Raw genomic sequence first — 17,011 nt, forward strand, 5'->3', positions numbered from 1 at the left:
CTGCCCACTGAGGCTCACCGTCGCCATCACCCACCCCACCGTCTCCGTCGCTGAGTCAGCTCTCATCTCCCGCTTCCTCTCAGCTCACCACGACAAAGTCAATCACTCACCTCGAGTTCCATCCACTTCCCATAGACCCTTACACCGTGAATTCCACCGACCCTCAAGGGTGCATCTCCTTGTTTATCTAGTTGCACGGTTGTATAGCGATTAGAATCGTCTGTTTTCCTAGTTCTCATTTGAATATCACAACTAAGTGGACAGCAAAGTGGACTTTGGCTTGAAACAAGTATCATCCGTTAAATAATGTATACACGTGTTATAATATGAATGAATTAATAATATTACGTGACAGTGTGATTATCATAATCATATTAAAAAAATTACTCGTGCTTTTCTAGCATTTTGTATGTATGGATGACATGTGTTCAAAACTTTCAAAATTTAACGCATTTACTCCATTACTCGAAGTTCTATGATGGATTTCCTCCTCTTCTACTATTGCCTCCATCATAAAGGGTTAAAAGACTTGAAAAGCCTTTAAAACGGAGGAAATAAAAACATGTCGTTTTGGTTGCCACCTCAAACGACGACTTGAGTAAAAATACAATGCCGTTTAGTGAAAAAACGTTGAAAAGTGCCAAAAGTACTTAAGATGCTTCTGTGGTCGATATAAGCCGTAAATACAAGTATCCCTCCGCTTGTTATCTCTTTATTCGGGTTGGGGCTGTGGTATAAGCCAAACCATGGTTTCCTCTTCAGTCTCAGCTCTCTTCCGCTCCCATCCTTCCCTTCATATTCCACACACCAATTTAGATGTCCATAAAAGACCTACCCCAGTAGTAGTTTGTTCTAGTTCTTCTCCGGCGCCGACGTCTCCCCGCCATGTTCTTCTCCAAACCTCTCTTTCTTTGGCTGCTTCAGCTGCCATTCTTCTCGGCTCAAATCCAGGTATGCAGTTCAAAAGACCCAATACGATGATTTATTCTTTATCTTTGCCTTGCGATTTGAGCAGAATATAACAGATGATCATATGGAAAAAATGCTTAATTGTAGCGATGGTCCTCAACTATACATTTAGTTGCATTTTTGCCCCTAAAAAAGATGAAAATACGTAAGAACTAAGAAGTCATTATTAAAATTTGACGTGCGTGTAAAAACTTTTTGTTTTGTACAAAGACGGAATGACTTTTACACGTAAGGAGTCGAGTAATAAGTCTGCCGTTCTCTAACAGTGCAACTCAACATTAAATTGGAGGACGGCGAGACTTATTTTTGGAATTCACGGACCAAAATGCAAATTAAGGTGTAGTTCAAGGACCGTTGCTACTATTGAGCTAACGTCAAAGTATACTAGTCCTCTAGCATAGGGGTATTTATTTTTAAAATAATTAGGGAGCTGAATGTGGGAGAAATTTGGTGTTGCAGCTAGTGCTGGATTACTATCAGGATCGACTGGAATTGAATCAGTTCCAGGTCCTGAGCTGCCTCAAATCGACTTCCTCAAACGCTTCAACGGTTCGACTTCAACTCTCTCTGAATATTTACATTCATCTACATTCAACATGCTGATTGACATACGTGACAGAACGTTGTTCAATTATATATTACTGCAGAAGAAAACCAGAAAAAGTACGCAGAAAATGATGCAAGATTCAGATCAACTCCAATACTCAAGGAGCTACTAGAAAAATCCAAGCTCAACAAAGAAAAGTAAGTAAGATTCCTGGTTTGTGCTCTCCTAATTGCTTGCATAATTGGAAGTGTGAAAGTTCTAGGCTCGTGCTACTGCTATAAACCCTAAACGGCCTAACAGTAGAACGAGCCTAAACGCTTGAAAGGAGCGACCAAGGCTTTTGATACCATTTATGTCAAACAATCGTGTTGTTAGGGAATGAGGCAACAATATCAACGTCGAAACAAAATCAGACGTGTTCTGTGTGAAACTGAAACTGTGCAGGAATAGTAAAGAAATTCAAGACAAGTACTGCATACGGGGGGCAGAGTGGGGAGTTGGAGATTGCTCGGCAGAGGGAATGACACCTGATGAGAAAGACAAAGTTCATCGCAATGTTGAAGGAGGAGGCTGGCGTCAAGGATTGATATCCACTGGCTTATGCTTTGTGTAAACCCTAATTTCCAAGTAATAGTAGAAATCAAACTTGTAGGAGCTTCTCATTTGAAGACATGGATACGTATGTAATATGAGTAGACGATCACGACCACTACGAACATATAATGATTCAATTGATGCGTAAATTGATACGATATTTAGTCTATGTCGCCGCAAAAGCACATGCGGAGAAAAACTAGTGAAATGACAAACATAACGTAGGACAAGAAGAAAAAAATTGAATTTTAAAAAGTAGGTAAATGTTTACCATCTTAATTTACAAAGTTCCAAACATTTAAATCTATGTGATTTCATTTTCATAGTGAGAGTGATGTGGATTTTTCTACTTTGCATCAAAATCGCGCATATGAAAAAACATAACAAATATACGTACTTAGTGTGTGGCTTTTATCTAATTTATATTTATATATATAATTATATACATGTCATGTCTCATAAATTGTTCATGAATAAAATTGTCCAAAACTAATTTATTCAACCAGACAAGAAAAATTTTGGTTTTAAAACAGATGGTCTCACAAGTGATTTTAGAAAAGAGGTAGTTTCGGAGAAACTTTGATGAACTTAAAACACGTTTACGTGATGTTATTATTCTATTCAAATTATATTATGTGGATTGATTTTCTTATGTACTCATTATAATGCATAGAAATTACTCGTTTGAAAATGCTTTTAAAATAACTGAAAGAGTTTTTGATGAAAATATTTTTAAAATTAATCTCTAAAAAAATTACAAGTGAATCATGCAAAAACACTGAAATACTTTATGCAAGAAACACAACTCGTACTTCTTGTTGAAGTAAGTAACTTTAAATTTGGGCATACATAATGATAAATCTGTCTTGGTTCTGATAAATATTCTTAGCCGGTCAAAGACAAAAAGACAGGAAAACAAAATAAAAAATAAAAGGTCCAGCAGGAAAAAGAAATATAAAATAACTAATAATTTAGTTTTACAATATTTGTGTATATAACCTATTCGGGGCCAAAATCCCATGGGCATTGCAAGCTCACCCACCCAGCCATCATTAGCTTGACCCGGCAATCATAGCTTGACCGGCAATCATAGCTCTCTCTCTCTGGTACTCTTCCCCTCTCTCTCTCTCCCTCTCTCCCTCTCTCTCTCTCTTCCCAACGAATTTTACAATTTCTTCAATATTTTATTTTATTTTATTTGTTCGATTTTCATCTTCAATCTCAGTTTCTCGGAAAATTTCGGCGTACGGTTAGATGTACGGTCTCCTTGTTCTGTGTAATGGACAATTGAATTCATTTCATTTTCTTGCAGTTTCTCAGCTGCCAAACGGGATTTCTAACAAATTCAGCTGTCTGGTGCTTTGAAATTTTGCTCTATCAGAATTTGAATTGGAATTGGGGCTTCTCAGCCAAGAAAAAGAAAGGAGGAAGAAGAGAAGGTGATTTTTTTTCGGTTGAAATTACGCGCACAATTGTAATTGGTAAAATTAGGTAAAGGGTTTATTTGGTTATGTAAAAGTTCAATTTTTTAACTAAATTATGTAACTTTGTTGAAATCAATGATCTTATTTGTATATAAATGTGATAAATTTGATTGTCACATAGCTTCGATCTTTCGGTTTCAGGGGAATCCTGTGTGATTAGTTTGGTTAGCATTGTAGAATTCACATGGGAGTTGAAGCTTGAATTTTGAAAGTTCTGGTGTATACTCGTGATTTTCGCTGCGGGATTGTGACTGCAATTCGGTGTCACAAAAATGTACCGGACTGTGGCTACGGCCGCGACTGCAACCCGGGGTGGATCTCCAACTGATAGTGGGGATTGTGTTGTCACTTTGGATCAAGTTCCGCGGTGGAGCAATTCAGAGTATCGTGCTTCCTTGGAATATGGCAATGAAGATCCTTCGTTTTCAAATTCGTATTTTCCTGATCCTTTAACTTCCAAATCTGGGGGAGAGAGCAGTATCCATGGGATGGTCTCAAGATTTCCAGTTGACCATGAAATTAATTCAAAGACATATCTATGGAGAGGGAACCCATGGAATCTCGAAGTTGATGCAGTAGTGAATTCTACAAATGAGGTGAGCACAGGTTGTGACGATGAATCTTTGATAGAGATTTCTTGACGTATAAACCTGGTGACATTGGTAAAAGAGACAAGTGTAAAATAAATTGTACTAGTCTGACATGTTTTTTGATTGGACAATTTACAGAACATGGATGAAGCACATTGTAGTCCTGGTTTGCATGCTGCGGCTGGACCTGGTCTTGCAGAAGAATGTGCAGCACTGGTATGCTATACTTATTTGCACTGGACTTCTTGTCTTCAGACATTCTTCGTACAGTTCTTGATATTTGAAATGCAATGTAAATACAGATTTATGGGTGAATTTGAAGATGTTGAATGGGATACAACATGGAACTTTCAATGTCATTGGCTTTTTAAGGCTCCCTGTGGTGTTCTGTCAGAATTGGTTTTTTTATTTATTAAGAGTCAACTGATTTGATGTACCTTTTTTTTGTTGGCAGGGTGGATGTAGAACAGGGATGGCAAAGGTCACTAAAGCATACGACCTTCCAGCTAGGTGAGTATATCAGTGCAGTTTTCATTTAGAGAGCTCATTGTGCACAAGTACTCTTTCATTTCTGTATGTAGACTTAATGAATGATGTTTCTTTCCTTGTACATTCCAGGAGAGTTATCCATACTGTCGGTCCCAAGTATGCAGTGAAATACCATACTGCTGCAGAAAATGCTCTAAGCCATTGTTATCGTTCTTGCCTTGAACTTCTCATTGACAATGGGCTGCAAAGGTGCTTGGCAGATGATTGCTGCGCTATTTTGTGTTTAGTATTCTATTTGATTGTTCTTCCCTTTCGTTTTGTTCTTTATAAAGTATGAAGCTTATTTTGTTTGGCCAATATATTGTAGCATTGCAATGGGCTGTATATATACAGAATCTAAGAACTACCCTCGTGAGCCAGCTGCCCATGTTTCTATAAGTGAGTTACTTTCATACATGTTTCAGAAATTAGTTTCCTAGCAATGATGTATTATGCGAAGCATGTGAAGTACATTGAGCATATTTGGGCATCCATGGGACATAGAAAGGCTGATACCAGCTTTTGTTGGATTACATACAAAATCGTGACATTCATTTCGTATGGTGTGGAAAGGACAACAATTAACCAATATTCAAAATAAAAGTTCAAAGGAAAAAAAAAGGATAACAATGTGAGGATGGCTCTTTTATCTCTTGCAGATGCAATCTCTTATGATGAGTTAGATTATGGTACACATAGATCCCCATCTTTAAAATATATGCACGTCTTTTGCATTCTGTGATAAATATAACTTGCTTATCCATTCGTATATGTGCTGGATTATTTGAATTTTTAGTCATGTACATACATCCACGTTTTAATTGCTGCTGGTAAAGTTCACTGAAGATTCAATTATTTCTTTCATTCTTTACTCTTCAGCTTATTTATTTTCTGCTTATTTTCAGGGACTGTGCGACGGTTTATGGAAAAGCAGAAGGACAAAATTGCAGCTGTTGTTTTTTGTACTACTACATCAATGGATACAGAGATATACAAAAGGTTGATAAATATAGCTATTTATTTATGGAGCACATGTTGCTTCACCATGATATATATATGACTTATAAACTCCACTCTTGGTTTTACTGTTACAAAATATTGAGAAATCATTTCCCTTCACTTTTTTTCCAACCTAGATTGCTTCCGCTTTACTTTCCCCGTGATAAACTCGAAGAGGAGATTGCTGTGTTGAAGCTTCCTGCAGATGTAGGTGATGAAAATGGCGAGACAATTATAGATGAGCGCAAAATCAGAATAAAGCCTTTGCCCAAAAAGAATATTCCAAAGCCTCCCCAGGCTCCAGTTGAGCTTCCTGTGAGTGATGTTGGCTTAGTACGAAGGTCAGTCAATGACTCAATGAGAATTTTTTAACATATCAAAGAGAAAACTTAGGGCTTTGACTAATATCAAGAGAAATACTTGGAAAATTCTTGCCACAGAAAGCTTCTGAAGAATTCCATGTTTCATATGTCAATTTTCATACTTCACAGATTTCTGTCCACTTATGTTCTCTGTTTTTGTGGTTATCAAGCTTTTTGTTCCTTTTGCTATACCACTATCATTATCTCTTTTGGTTAAAATCCTTAACTAACTTGCTGAAGATGTTCTATAGGAACTCATCATATTTGGATTCGTTTTTGGATCCTGCCTTCATGTCCTTAATAAAAGACCCAGATCAGAGACGCAAGGAACAGTGGGAGAAAAATGCTCAAGCACAAAGTGGATGGAATTGTGCTAAAATGCTTGGGTTTGGCGACCTTGGTGGACCTCCATTGTCTGCTGCAGAAGAATACTCACTTCATTCAAGATACCTTGCTAAAGCAAATTCTGTTAATCTTTCAGAAATTGCAGAAATGAAAATTGTGTAAGATTTATCTCTTTCATCATTGACATAGTAGCAGCTGTGGAGTCTAAGCTTGTTGATTTTCACAGCTGGACAGCTGCTAATATGTAAAGTGCTTTTTATTCTAGCATTTAGAGTATTTGGATCTAACGGAAGATGTGCACACAACCGAGCGCAATGGCGTTCTAGGATTCATACAGCCGACCCCATTTAGTGGGCAAAGGCATTGTTGTTGTTGTTGTATTAGTAGCACTTAGGTTGGCTCATATGTTCTTTCACAGAAAAAAGGAGAAGCTTTTATGTTATTAAAACAGTGCAAATATTGATATGTTGCTACCTAATGGTGGCTGAACCTAAGAATGTTATGAATCTAAAAATGGTTGAATCTGAATGGCTGTATGAGATGTATACATTTAAACTTCTGTCTATTTTTCTGTCTATTTCAGTTACCGAGGTGGGGTTGACAGTGAGGGTCGTCCTGTAATGGTGGTTGTGGGGGCACATTTTCTTTTGCGATGTCTTGACCTAGAACGATTTGTACACTATGTTGTTAAGGTAGTACATCATTAAAGTTGGGGTTAATCTGCATATGCTGTAGAGACTGTATCTTTGCTAGTTATGTTGTTGACGACATATATATCTAATCTTGTTTATTGGTTTGCAGGAGTTTGAACCCATAATACAAAAGCCTTATACTATTGTATACTTCCATTCTGCGGCATCTTTACAGCTGTAAGTTGTTCGCAGTTGAGTTTCAGAAAATGAAAAATTGAAAACAATTCTAGGTTCATAAGGTTTTTCATGTTATTTTATACTCACTCCATGTGACGGTTCAGTTTCTATGAAAGATGAAAAAAGAAATTTTGAACTCTCACAAGGACTGGCAAACTAACGTAGATTGAAGTAATTTCTTTGGTGGAATTTTAATTTCTGCTTATGAATACAAGTTATGATCAGTACCTTAATAGCGTATATTGGTAGCAAGTCGCTGTAACTAATTGAGTTCCCTTTCGTGCATGTATTGCAGCCAGCCAGACATGGGGTGGATGAGAAGGGTACAACAGATACTTGGTCGTAAACACCAACGTAATCTGCATGTAGGTATCACTTCGTTTGTCCATATACGTTAGCAATTGTGTCTGCGTCTCTAATCTTTATCTTCTTTACATAGGCAATATACGTCCTTCACCCAACATTTGGACTGAAGGCTGCAATATTTGCCCTGCAACTGTTCGTGGACAATGTGGTATGCCTAATTTTATCTGCGATTTCTTGTTTATCAAGACTTCACATCATTTAAAAAGTCTGCTGTAAGTGAATGTTATTCTAACTTTTGTTTTTAGGTCTGGAAGAAAGTGGTATATGTAGATAGATTACTGCAGCTCTTTCGATATGTTCCTCGTGAGCAGTTGACCATCCCCGACTTTGTGTTCCAGTTGAGTTTCTTTGTTCCTTTCCACCATCATGATTTCTATAGCAACCTGCATTTAAAAACACTAGTATGCAATGATTGTATTAGAAGGTAAACAGATGATTGATTCTGATGGTTTTTGTGACCGTGATCAATGCAGGCACGATCTGGAAGTGAACGGTGGGAAGGGTCTCATCGTGGACCCGAGAACAAAGTACGTGTATCATCGACCGTAGCATTGCGAGTACACGGTTCCATGAGGCAACGAAGGAGGTCCATGGCTTGTGATTTCTTGATTCTATTTTCTTTTCCTACATCTTATAGGTAGATGGGAGTTGAATTTGCCGGTTACTTGTGTAGAAAAATATATCCTTTCTTTTCCTGGAAAGTTGTTTTTGAAGCAAATATTGTTTGTAACTAAAGATGGAAATTAATTATAAATATTCTTTCTTGAATTGTCTTGGATGAATTATCAATAAAATGTAAAGGTAGTTAGAGCTATAAACCAGGAAATCTACAATCAAAACGAACATCGTTCTGGCTACATTCCAATTCACTCTAATATATTTTTTTAATTTATTAATTTTACTCTTTTTCAACTTTAATACTTAAAATTCATTACACTAAGATCTTCTGTTTATCCACTTTTTGTTTTTGTCTATTTTTATGGACTGTGGTACGCTGGTGAATCGCACGATGGAGTTAGGAGGAGGCTGACAAAGCCACTAGCTGATCCTTTAAAAAAAAATTACGACGATAAAAAGTCAAAGAAATAAAATAAAGTCTAACTTTCTTTCACCTTCAAGAATTTGAATCATTTTTGTTAATTTTTCTTTTATATCTTTTACCACTACAACAAACTATCATATTCATGTTCCTCAAAATATATTTTTCTGTGTGTGGAGCTCAACTCATTTTCTAAGCACCCGGGAGTTCACCTCGTTCTACATGCACCGAGCCTACCTCGTCTTGACTGCCTGGGTTTGTCTCGTTCTGCATGTGAGGTGTCCACATCATTTTGCGAGCCAAAAGCTCGCACCTTTTTGTGTCCATAGAGCCCGCGTCGTTTTGGCGTGCACGAAGCCAACCTTGTTTTTTGTTCGTAGGGCTGCCCTCGATTTGTGCAACATATCCCACCTCGATTTTTGTGCACGAAGCTCGACTTGTTTTACGTGCAAGAAGCCCGCCCCATTCTATGTGAGCGAAATCTGCCTTGTTTTGTGTGCCATGATTTGTCTCGTTTTAGATGATCTGAGTCTGCTTTGTTTTGTGTGCCATGATTTGCCTTGTTTTGCGTGCGTCGAGCCCGCTAAAACTATGAATGTTGATCTCTCGAAATATTTTCTGACAGTTAGAAAATACATTTTGCCAGGCTGAATGACTTCACACATCCAACAGATTTTGTTTGATTTCATACATGGTTCACAATTATAAAAAATAGTATCAGTTAAGAAATGTATTTAGATTTTTGTCCCTCAGCCATCCAAGTCTACCGGTTACGCTTGTCAGATTATGTTTTAGAGAAACACCGTTCATATCCTAATCCACGACGCACCCGATAAAATCCCAGTGCTACTCAGCTTGAAACCGTTCCGGTTCCACACTACTCTCACCATTTTCTGCAAATTAATTTTCATAAAACTCTTGAAGACGAAGACGAACCGAAAAACCAGGCAGCCAGAGTATGCTTCTTCTCTGCTTTCTCCGGCCACTCTCCGGTGAGCAAGTAAACACTCAAGCTAATCGATTTGGTTTGCTTTTCGGATTGCTCTGCTAAAATTTAGAACACAATTAGGGAGTATTTAATGTGATAATTTAGAAAGATAAGATTTTGATAGGAGTTTTCAAGCGGGTTTATGTGAATTTCAACTGTGTTTATGTGATTATTTTTACTTTCCCATTTTTTCACACCTGGAAGTCTATGAAGCATGGATACGGATACGGATACGGCGATACGATACGACACGACACGGCGATACGGAAAATCTCCAAAAATTAAGATACGATACGCTAAGGATACGGCAAATAAAAATGTATATAGCTACAAGAATATACATTTTAAAACATAATTCATCATTCAAATTCAAGTACATTTGAGTTGTTAGAGAAGGAAAATTCGAAATCTAATCCTCTTTATACAGTAGAAGAAGTGTGAGAATCGTATTCATGGTTTTAATTAGAGGGAAGCTCAGTTGAATATCAGAGTGCGCAACGAACAAGACTAACAAGAATAATAAGAATATTATTAAACAAACTGAGAATGCCAGAACGGCTACAAAACACTAAGAGACTACATTGTGAATAACTTATTTTCTCTGAATAACAAAGCTCTCTATTTATAATAAACTAACCCTAGTCCCTAATAAGCAAGGAAACAAAAACCTAATTCTAATGGGCAAGAAACTCTAATATCCTTGGCCCACAAGAAAACCATAAACAATAATAAAATAATAATTAATTTTTCAACAAGCTCTTTGTATTTAGCAGCTTTCAATTATAGATGTCTCCTATTAATTTTCTCTTCCTCATTACTTTTTTTTGAAAGTGTAAATGTATCTTAAAAGCAGGATATGTATCCTAAATGTAGGATACGCATATCTATCATGTCAAATTCGTGTCCATCAACCAGGATACGTGTCGGACGAGTATCCGAGAGTATCGGGCAAGTATCGTATCCGATCAAGTATCGGATACGGGATACGGGACCAAACAGAAGTATCCGTGCATCATAGCTGGAAGTTGATATCTTGCCGTTGTTTTTGTACATATATGTCTTGGTTGGATGTTTATCTGCATGAATTGAAATGTAATGCGATTTACTGTGTGTATAGATGCTGATACTTCTACACACAAGTGTGGAAGAAGAACTGAGGAAGGGTAGTATTCTGTAAAGGGTATCGAGTTTGATCAGAAAAAAATGGTGCAAGGTCTGTCACTGAGCACTCTGACTGCGTTTCGCTATGGTGGGCTATGTGGGTCGATGCCTTCTTGGAGGAAGCAATTCAAACTAATGAGCAAAACCCCGATAAGTTCTGGTGTCGAAAGTTGTGGTATCTGGCATCTGGGCTGTCAAAGCTTATTTGTAAGAGGTAAAACCGATGTGGTAAGACAAAGGAATGTGAGGGTGGAAGCTGGGTGGCTGTTTTAAAGGGGGTGATCAGGGGTTGAATGCAAGCTCGGAGCGGAGCGAGAGTGCTAATGAGGATATTTTGATATTCTTTTTCCAGCTAGACCTGGCAACTCGAGTACAGGTTCGTTGGGGCTCATTTTATAGTTGAAATTTTGTATTAGGTGAAGTGGTATTGGTTTCTCTCGGTTTTGATATTCTGACTAGCATTTTCTTTTTGGGGATGCATTTGCAGTATGCTTTGAACACGGAACAGTATGATGTTGCACAACAACTAAGAAACAAGCTGACTGAGGTTAGATCTCTCTTCCAGATTATAATTTTTTTTTCTTTTAATCTAACAAAAATTGAGCTCGAATTACAAAAGGCAAAGAATACGAAGGAAGACCTTTTAGGCTTCTGCAGTGGATGCATAATTGCAAGTTTCTTGGCAGTATCTTGAGAAACAGAGCAATTGTTAATGCAGGTTTGGTGTTCCTAGCTTTTCTATGAGCCACAGTGACGAAACTTTGGATTACTTTAAAGTTTTAATAACATTACAAAAACCAAAAAGTGCTGTAACCAAGATCTATGGTAGGTTGTAGCTGATTTTTTCGTCTTTGAAAAGGACCGTTGGCATGTAATCTTTTGGTGTGCCCCATATCAATATGCATAAGCTTCCTGGTGAGTGGAGAAACAAATAATTGCGGCCTTCCCTAATTAAGTGTTCTTCTTGGAAGGTTGAAGCTGAGGTTATTAAGCAGCAGGAGGCAAAAAGGGGATCGTCTCCAAAGAGTGAAGCTCAAGATAAGGCGATAAGTATCATTCGCCTACGGTATGCCCCAAACCTTGCCATATTATCTAGTTAAGGGTTTAATTCAGTAAGAAAGGTGAAATTCTATGTTGCTCCTTTCTACTTTCTTTTGACTCGTAGATTCTTTTGGCATATGGGGTCAACTATACATTAAAGTATCCTGCTTTTCTGTCTTTTCTTACCGTGCGGACCTGCAGAATGCAATTGAGAGTGAGAATTATGCAGTGGCAGCCAAGCTACGAGATGCGATTTCTAAACTGGAGGCAGAGTCACTGGATGCATCTGCCAAAGCTTTGGCACATGAAAATGCTAATTATTCATTTCGTTTGGGACAGAGAGTGACCCATAAATTTTTTGGTTCGTTATATCCATGCCTTTTGCTGAAAATTTTCATCTTCCACTGAATGTTTGTTTTTATTTTTTTGTAAGTTGTGGTGTCAAGTTGTTTGTGAACATGTATGCTTCTCGATTCTGTAGTCATGTTGGGTGCATATTTGGGTGGTTGAATTTTATAAATCTGCAACAATTTCTGTGAAATTCACTACAAAAACTTGGAAGAATCTGTTTAACAAGTACAGCCTGAAAGAATCTGTTACATAATTCTTATGTACTTTATCAGGCTATCGAGCTGTGGTTTGTGGAATGGATCCGGTGTGTTCTGAGTCAAGTTCATGGATGGAAACTGCACAGGTTGAAAAGCTGACACGCGGTTCTAATCAGCCATTTTATCAGGTTTGAGACCTTATCTATAGCCCTTCTGTTTGATTGCTTTTATTTCTGATTGGGCCGGTGATCAAGCATCGCTTGCAATGCAATATGATTTTGAATGATCTCTGCATTATCTTTCCTCAGATTTTGGTCGATGTACATGCTGACCCCAACCTTCTGGTGGCATATGGTAATACTCAACTTTCCGGCCCAATTCCTTATCAGATTTAAGTTTTCTTTTCCCGCTTTGTTGTCCATGAAGCTGCATCTTAGGAACCCCATAAAGCTGCATTTTTAGGCTCTGTAATCAGCGTCTCTTTCTGCAGTTTCTAAGGAGAATCTGTTAGCCCCTGAAGAACCAGATGTGGTGAGTAGAATTCTCCCCTTCTTTTGTTTCTTTCCATCGTCAACGTTTGGTTTCCGCTTGTTGAGTTGTGTCTGCACTTGAGGAACAGAAGAAGCTTCCCTGTTAATCGGGTCTGCTGTTAACCTTGTGCAGGATCGATTTGATCACCCCTACATTTCCTTTTTGTTCTACGGGATGGATGCAGCTGGCTATTTCATCCCCATCAGGCAATTGCGAGAGAAGTGCAATAGGCCACGACACGAAATCCCCTATGATCCACTAGATGAGGGGCAAGGAAGTGATGCTTAGACAAATCCCGGAAACCGACCTTGTATAAGATACTGGTTTACATAGAGCCCGTCAATATATTCGTTTCTTCTGCCTTAAATGACGGCATTTTGTCTGAACTTTGAGGAAATATGCACAAATAGAAGGGTTACAAACTCTTAATCAAAAACAGCATTCGGGTTAGCGTCCTTCACTTAAACCTTAGCATTTACAAGTTAACTTAAACCTTTCAAAGCACGGTATTTGTATATCCACAAATATAGCCCCACCATTCACATCCAAGTTCAAATCTGTTCACTCGACCCGCATGCCTTTCTTCTGCGTTGTGCCTTCCAAGTCTTGCATCAACAATCTGTCACGGATGATCTGTTTATCGAACGCTGTTAAGTCATCCAGGATAGCCGTGCAGCATCCCATGCTGTCATGTTTCTTCATTAGCTTGTTTGAAGAAGCATGCCCGTGAACGATACATCCAGTAAAACAGTATTTAAGTCGCAGAAAGTGCCTTGCTCTTGGGGATTCAAAAATTTTATCCATTCATCCAGATCTTGGATGCAGTTCCTGTGCAAGGAACTGGTAATCCGCTCATAGATATGTTAAACTTTTTAAGCATCCAAAATCAACAAGGAGAAGGGCACCAGTACAATTTGACTCTTGGTGTTGCTACATCTCACCGGAAAATCCACTCTTTATATCCTAAGCAACACATGCATCTCTAACAGGTGCAATGTGATTTCTGATTAACCTGGCTCCATCTGCCATCTGAAGCATACAGGTTACGCATTAGCACATAGTAGCAAGCTTCACCGGGATGCAACTCTAGCATTCTTCTTATCGCCACTTCGCCAAGATCAAACCTTGAATAGAGTCCGCATCCATGGAGAAATGCCCCAAACAAGCTAACATCTGGCTGAATTGGCATTCTCTCAATGAATTCCAAGGCCTCTTCAAGTTTGCCAGCATGAGCCAGTAGATCGACCCTGCATGCATAATGCTTCATCGAGGGCTTGAAGTTATAGTCCTTGCAGAGTGAATTGAAATAGCTCCACCCTTCTGCAATCACTCCTGTATGGCTACAAGCTGATAATAAGGTCGTGAAGATTACTTCGTTGAGCTCTAGATGCTTCTCTAACATGTCACTGAAAAGTGCAAGGGAACCTGTACTGTCACCCTGAATTCCATAACCGCTAATCATTGCACTCCACGCGATGGTGTTCTTCTTTCCCATTGCATCAAACAAGCAGATTCAGCATCCCCGCACTTGGCTTAGAAGTTTAAAAGTGCAGTGCCAACATAGATATATGCAGTTAATAGGCCATCCTTTATCGAGTGAGCATGACGCAATGAACCAACTGGAAGGAAACCAAGGGAAGCGCAAGCTGAGAGGACAAAGACCCGTTTTGGGAATACCCAGAAATAATGGAATTCCAAGCAATCACATTCTTGTCGGAGATTCTTTCAAAAAGATATAACGAGAATCACTAATCATCCGGCATTTTGCATACATGTCCACCAGAGCATTTCTCACAGTAGATTCCTCCAACCCAAGTTTTATCCCAAGACCATGGATTGACCTTCCCAAATTCAAATTACCTGACTGTGCACAAGACGAAAGCACACTTGCAGTAGTTATAGAATTGGGCAAGAGACCAACCCATTTCCAATCCATAAACAACTCCAACGCCTTGTCGGGATACCCACATTGAGTGTACCCTACAATCATTGCTGTCCACGAAACAAGATCGATCCCACAAAACTCATCGAATATGGAACGAGCATCTCCAATGTCCCCGCACTTGACATACAAGTCCAGAAGAGATATCACCAGAAAAGACTTAAGTCCAATACCATTCTTAATCAAATGTCAATGAATCCACTTTCCCTGATGTAAAGATCTCAACTTTGTGCAGCAGTAAGTATGCTTCCTAACGTGAACTGATTTCCTTCGTCCAACCCCTCTCATCCTATTAAACAAGACCAACCCATCTTCTGGACAATAATTTTGCACATAACCCAACTATCATTGAAGTCCAACAAACCACATTTCTAACAACAACAATCCCATCAAAAACCGCCCAAGAACACTCAATCCATCCACACTTCGCATACACATCCACCAAACCTGTCAACACGAAACTATCAGGACTTGCCACCTTAACAATCCGGCAGTGCACCTTCCTCCCTTTATCTAAATCTCGCAACTCACTACAGGCCTTTAACACAATCAAGAAAACAGCGTTATCATGCTCTCTTGCGCACATTCTCATACGATTATAAAACCCTATAACCTCTTCATACAAATTCTGCATAAAGTACCACCTTAGCATTACTTTCCACGAATAAAAATCTGGGTTTGTCATTTTATCGAACAGATACCGGGCACACTTGATGTACCCAAATGACCCATATAAACTGATCAATTTTGTTCGACAAAGGAGATTGTCGGCGAGGCCGTGGAGGACAATCAAGCTGTGGACTTTCTTCAGGGAATCGATGTTCCTACACAAAACGAGAAGATTAAAACATGGGATCGAAAACACCGCGTGCGTCGACGCAATGGTTTGAGAAAAGTCGGGAGGCTCCGACGGTGGTGATTGGTAGATGGCATGCATCAGAGTCCGCCATTGAAGTAAGGGCGTTTTCTGTATTTGCAGATGTAAGGTGGAGATGAATTTCTTCATCGTCGTCCTCATCAAATTTCCTTTTGTTTTAATTTTCTCGGAAAATTGTTCAGTGTTTGAAAAGCGGTTGATTCATGGCGGCTGATGCCGTTAAACCACCCATATGGTTCTTTGTTTTGGCGCGCCCTGACCTTTCGTTTTGCGTTACATTATGGGCCTTGAGAAATTGGTCGGCCCAAAATGTCTGGGCTGGTTCTGAAGCTCAAGGTCCATTCCATTTCATCACTAATCATGTTGTGATTAACATATTCTTTTTATAAAACTCTTAACTAACAATTACTTGGGATTATGACATAGTAACGCGATTAGTTTGGATTGTGTCATTTTTTGGAGTTAGACCGTCTCCAATGGAGCTATCAAATTTTATTTTCATAGCTGATGAAACAAAATAACATTTTGTAAACTCTCCTATTTCAGCATCGACGTCAAATTAAAATGTTTTTTTATTTTTTATAAAACCAAGTAGGTTAAAATTTAATAATAAAATATTCAATAGGTGAAGAAAAATAAAGAATATGTGGGCCCAACATTAAAATAAAACAACAACAAAATTGACGTTGCCTTCAAATTTGGCAGCAAAGTGTAAAATGTCAATTGATGTAGGATTTTGGCATCTCCTTTGAAACAAAAAAAAACCACATTTTTACTTATCACAACAGTATGCGTTGAATTTTTATGATCTCCTTCGAAAATTGATCTTATATGTCATTCATTTAAATAGTTGCTTTTTAAATTTAATTAATACTAATAAGATTTACCAACAAACAAAATAAGATTTAAGAAAGGGAAAGTTAATCATTTCTGAATAAAATAATTGGAAACATATTCAAACATATCTGCTGCATGAAAATGATGTCCCAACATCCTCGTTTCATAATCACAGACAGGTAATTAGTAATTTAAGACAAAAAATATATATTAAAAGAAATTAACAAAACCCAGTTGAATGAGACCATGGTATCTTCAAGAGATCAATGATTATCCTTTTTTTTTTTCCTAAACAAACCTATTGGTAGTCAAATGTAATCATAAAACCTTTTACTTTTTCGGTGGGTTTACGAAAATATTAAAATTTGAAATTCAATGAAAATAACATAGGAGT

General features: G+C 38.2%; 2 protein-coding genes and 2 pseudogenes across 10 annotated transcripts; 3 read left to right on the plus strand and 1 right to left on the minus strand.

The window, feature by feature from the left end:
* Positions 1-674: 674 nt before the first annotated feature.
* LOC103414293 (uncharacterized) lies at positions 675-2,268 on the plus strand. Of its 2 annotated transcripts, none has more exons than XM_070810776.1 (4): positions 675-951; positions 1,429-1,518; positions 1,617-1,713; positions 1,892-2,268. In XM_070810776.1, the coding sequence occupies exons 1-4, from the start codon at positions 747-749 to the stop codon at positions 1,896-1,898; spliced, it is 399 nt and encodes a 132-aa protein (XP_070666877.1). In that variant the 5' UTR covers positions 675-746; the 3' UTR covers positions 1,899-2,268. The 2 variants fall into 2 exon arrangements, with proteins under 2 accessions (XP_070666877.1, XP_070666876.1); XM_070810775.1 differs by having other exon boundaries at positions 1,961-2,268.
* Positions 2,269-3,076: 808 nt separating this feature from the next.
* On the plus strand, positions 3,077-8,421 carry LOC103414292 (uncharacterized). 8 transcript variants are annotated; one of them, XM_008352689.4, is made up of 16 exons: positions 3,077-3,216; positions 3,423-3,601; positions 3,736-4,190; positions 4,323-4,400; positions 4,639-4,694; positions 4,803-4,922; positions 5,041-5,111; positions 5,618-5,711; positions 5,849-6,052; positions 6,325-6,576; positions 7,002-7,110; positions 7,220-7,287; positions 7,583-7,652; positions 7,727-7,801; positions 7,899-7,990; positions 8,127-8,421. In XM_008352689.4, the coding sequence occupies exons 3-16, from the start codon at positions 3,867-3,869 to the stop codon at positions 8,200-8,202; spliced, it is 1,689 nt and encodes a 562-aa protein (XP_008350911.1). In that variant the 5' UTR covers positions 3,077-3,216; positions 3,423-3,601; positions 3,736-3,866; the 3' UTR covers positions 8,203-8,421. The 8 variants fall into 8 exon arrangements, with proteins under 8 accessions (XP_008350911.1, XP_070666883.1, XP_070666878.1 ...); XM_070810782.1 differs by having other exon boundaries at positions 7,908-7,990; XM_070810777.1 differs by having other exon boundaries at positions 3,423-3,549.
* Positions 8,422-9,435: 1,014 nt separating this feature from the next.
* LOC103414443 (clp protease adapter protein ClpF, chloroplastic-like) lies at positions 9,436-13,411 on the plus strand (annotated as a pseudogene).
* LOC139190672 (pentatricopeptide repeat-containing protein At2g03380, mitochondrial-like) lies at positions 12,386-16,003 on the minus strand (annotated as a pseudogene).
* Positions 16,004-17,011: the final 1,008 nt, after the last annotated feature.

Source organism: Malus domestica, chromosome 13 (assembly GCF_042453785.1).
Source record: "Malus domestica chromosome 13, GDT2T_hap1".
NCBI lineage: Eukaryota > Viridiplantae > Streptophyta > Magnoliopsida > Rosales > Rosaceae > Malus > Malus domestica.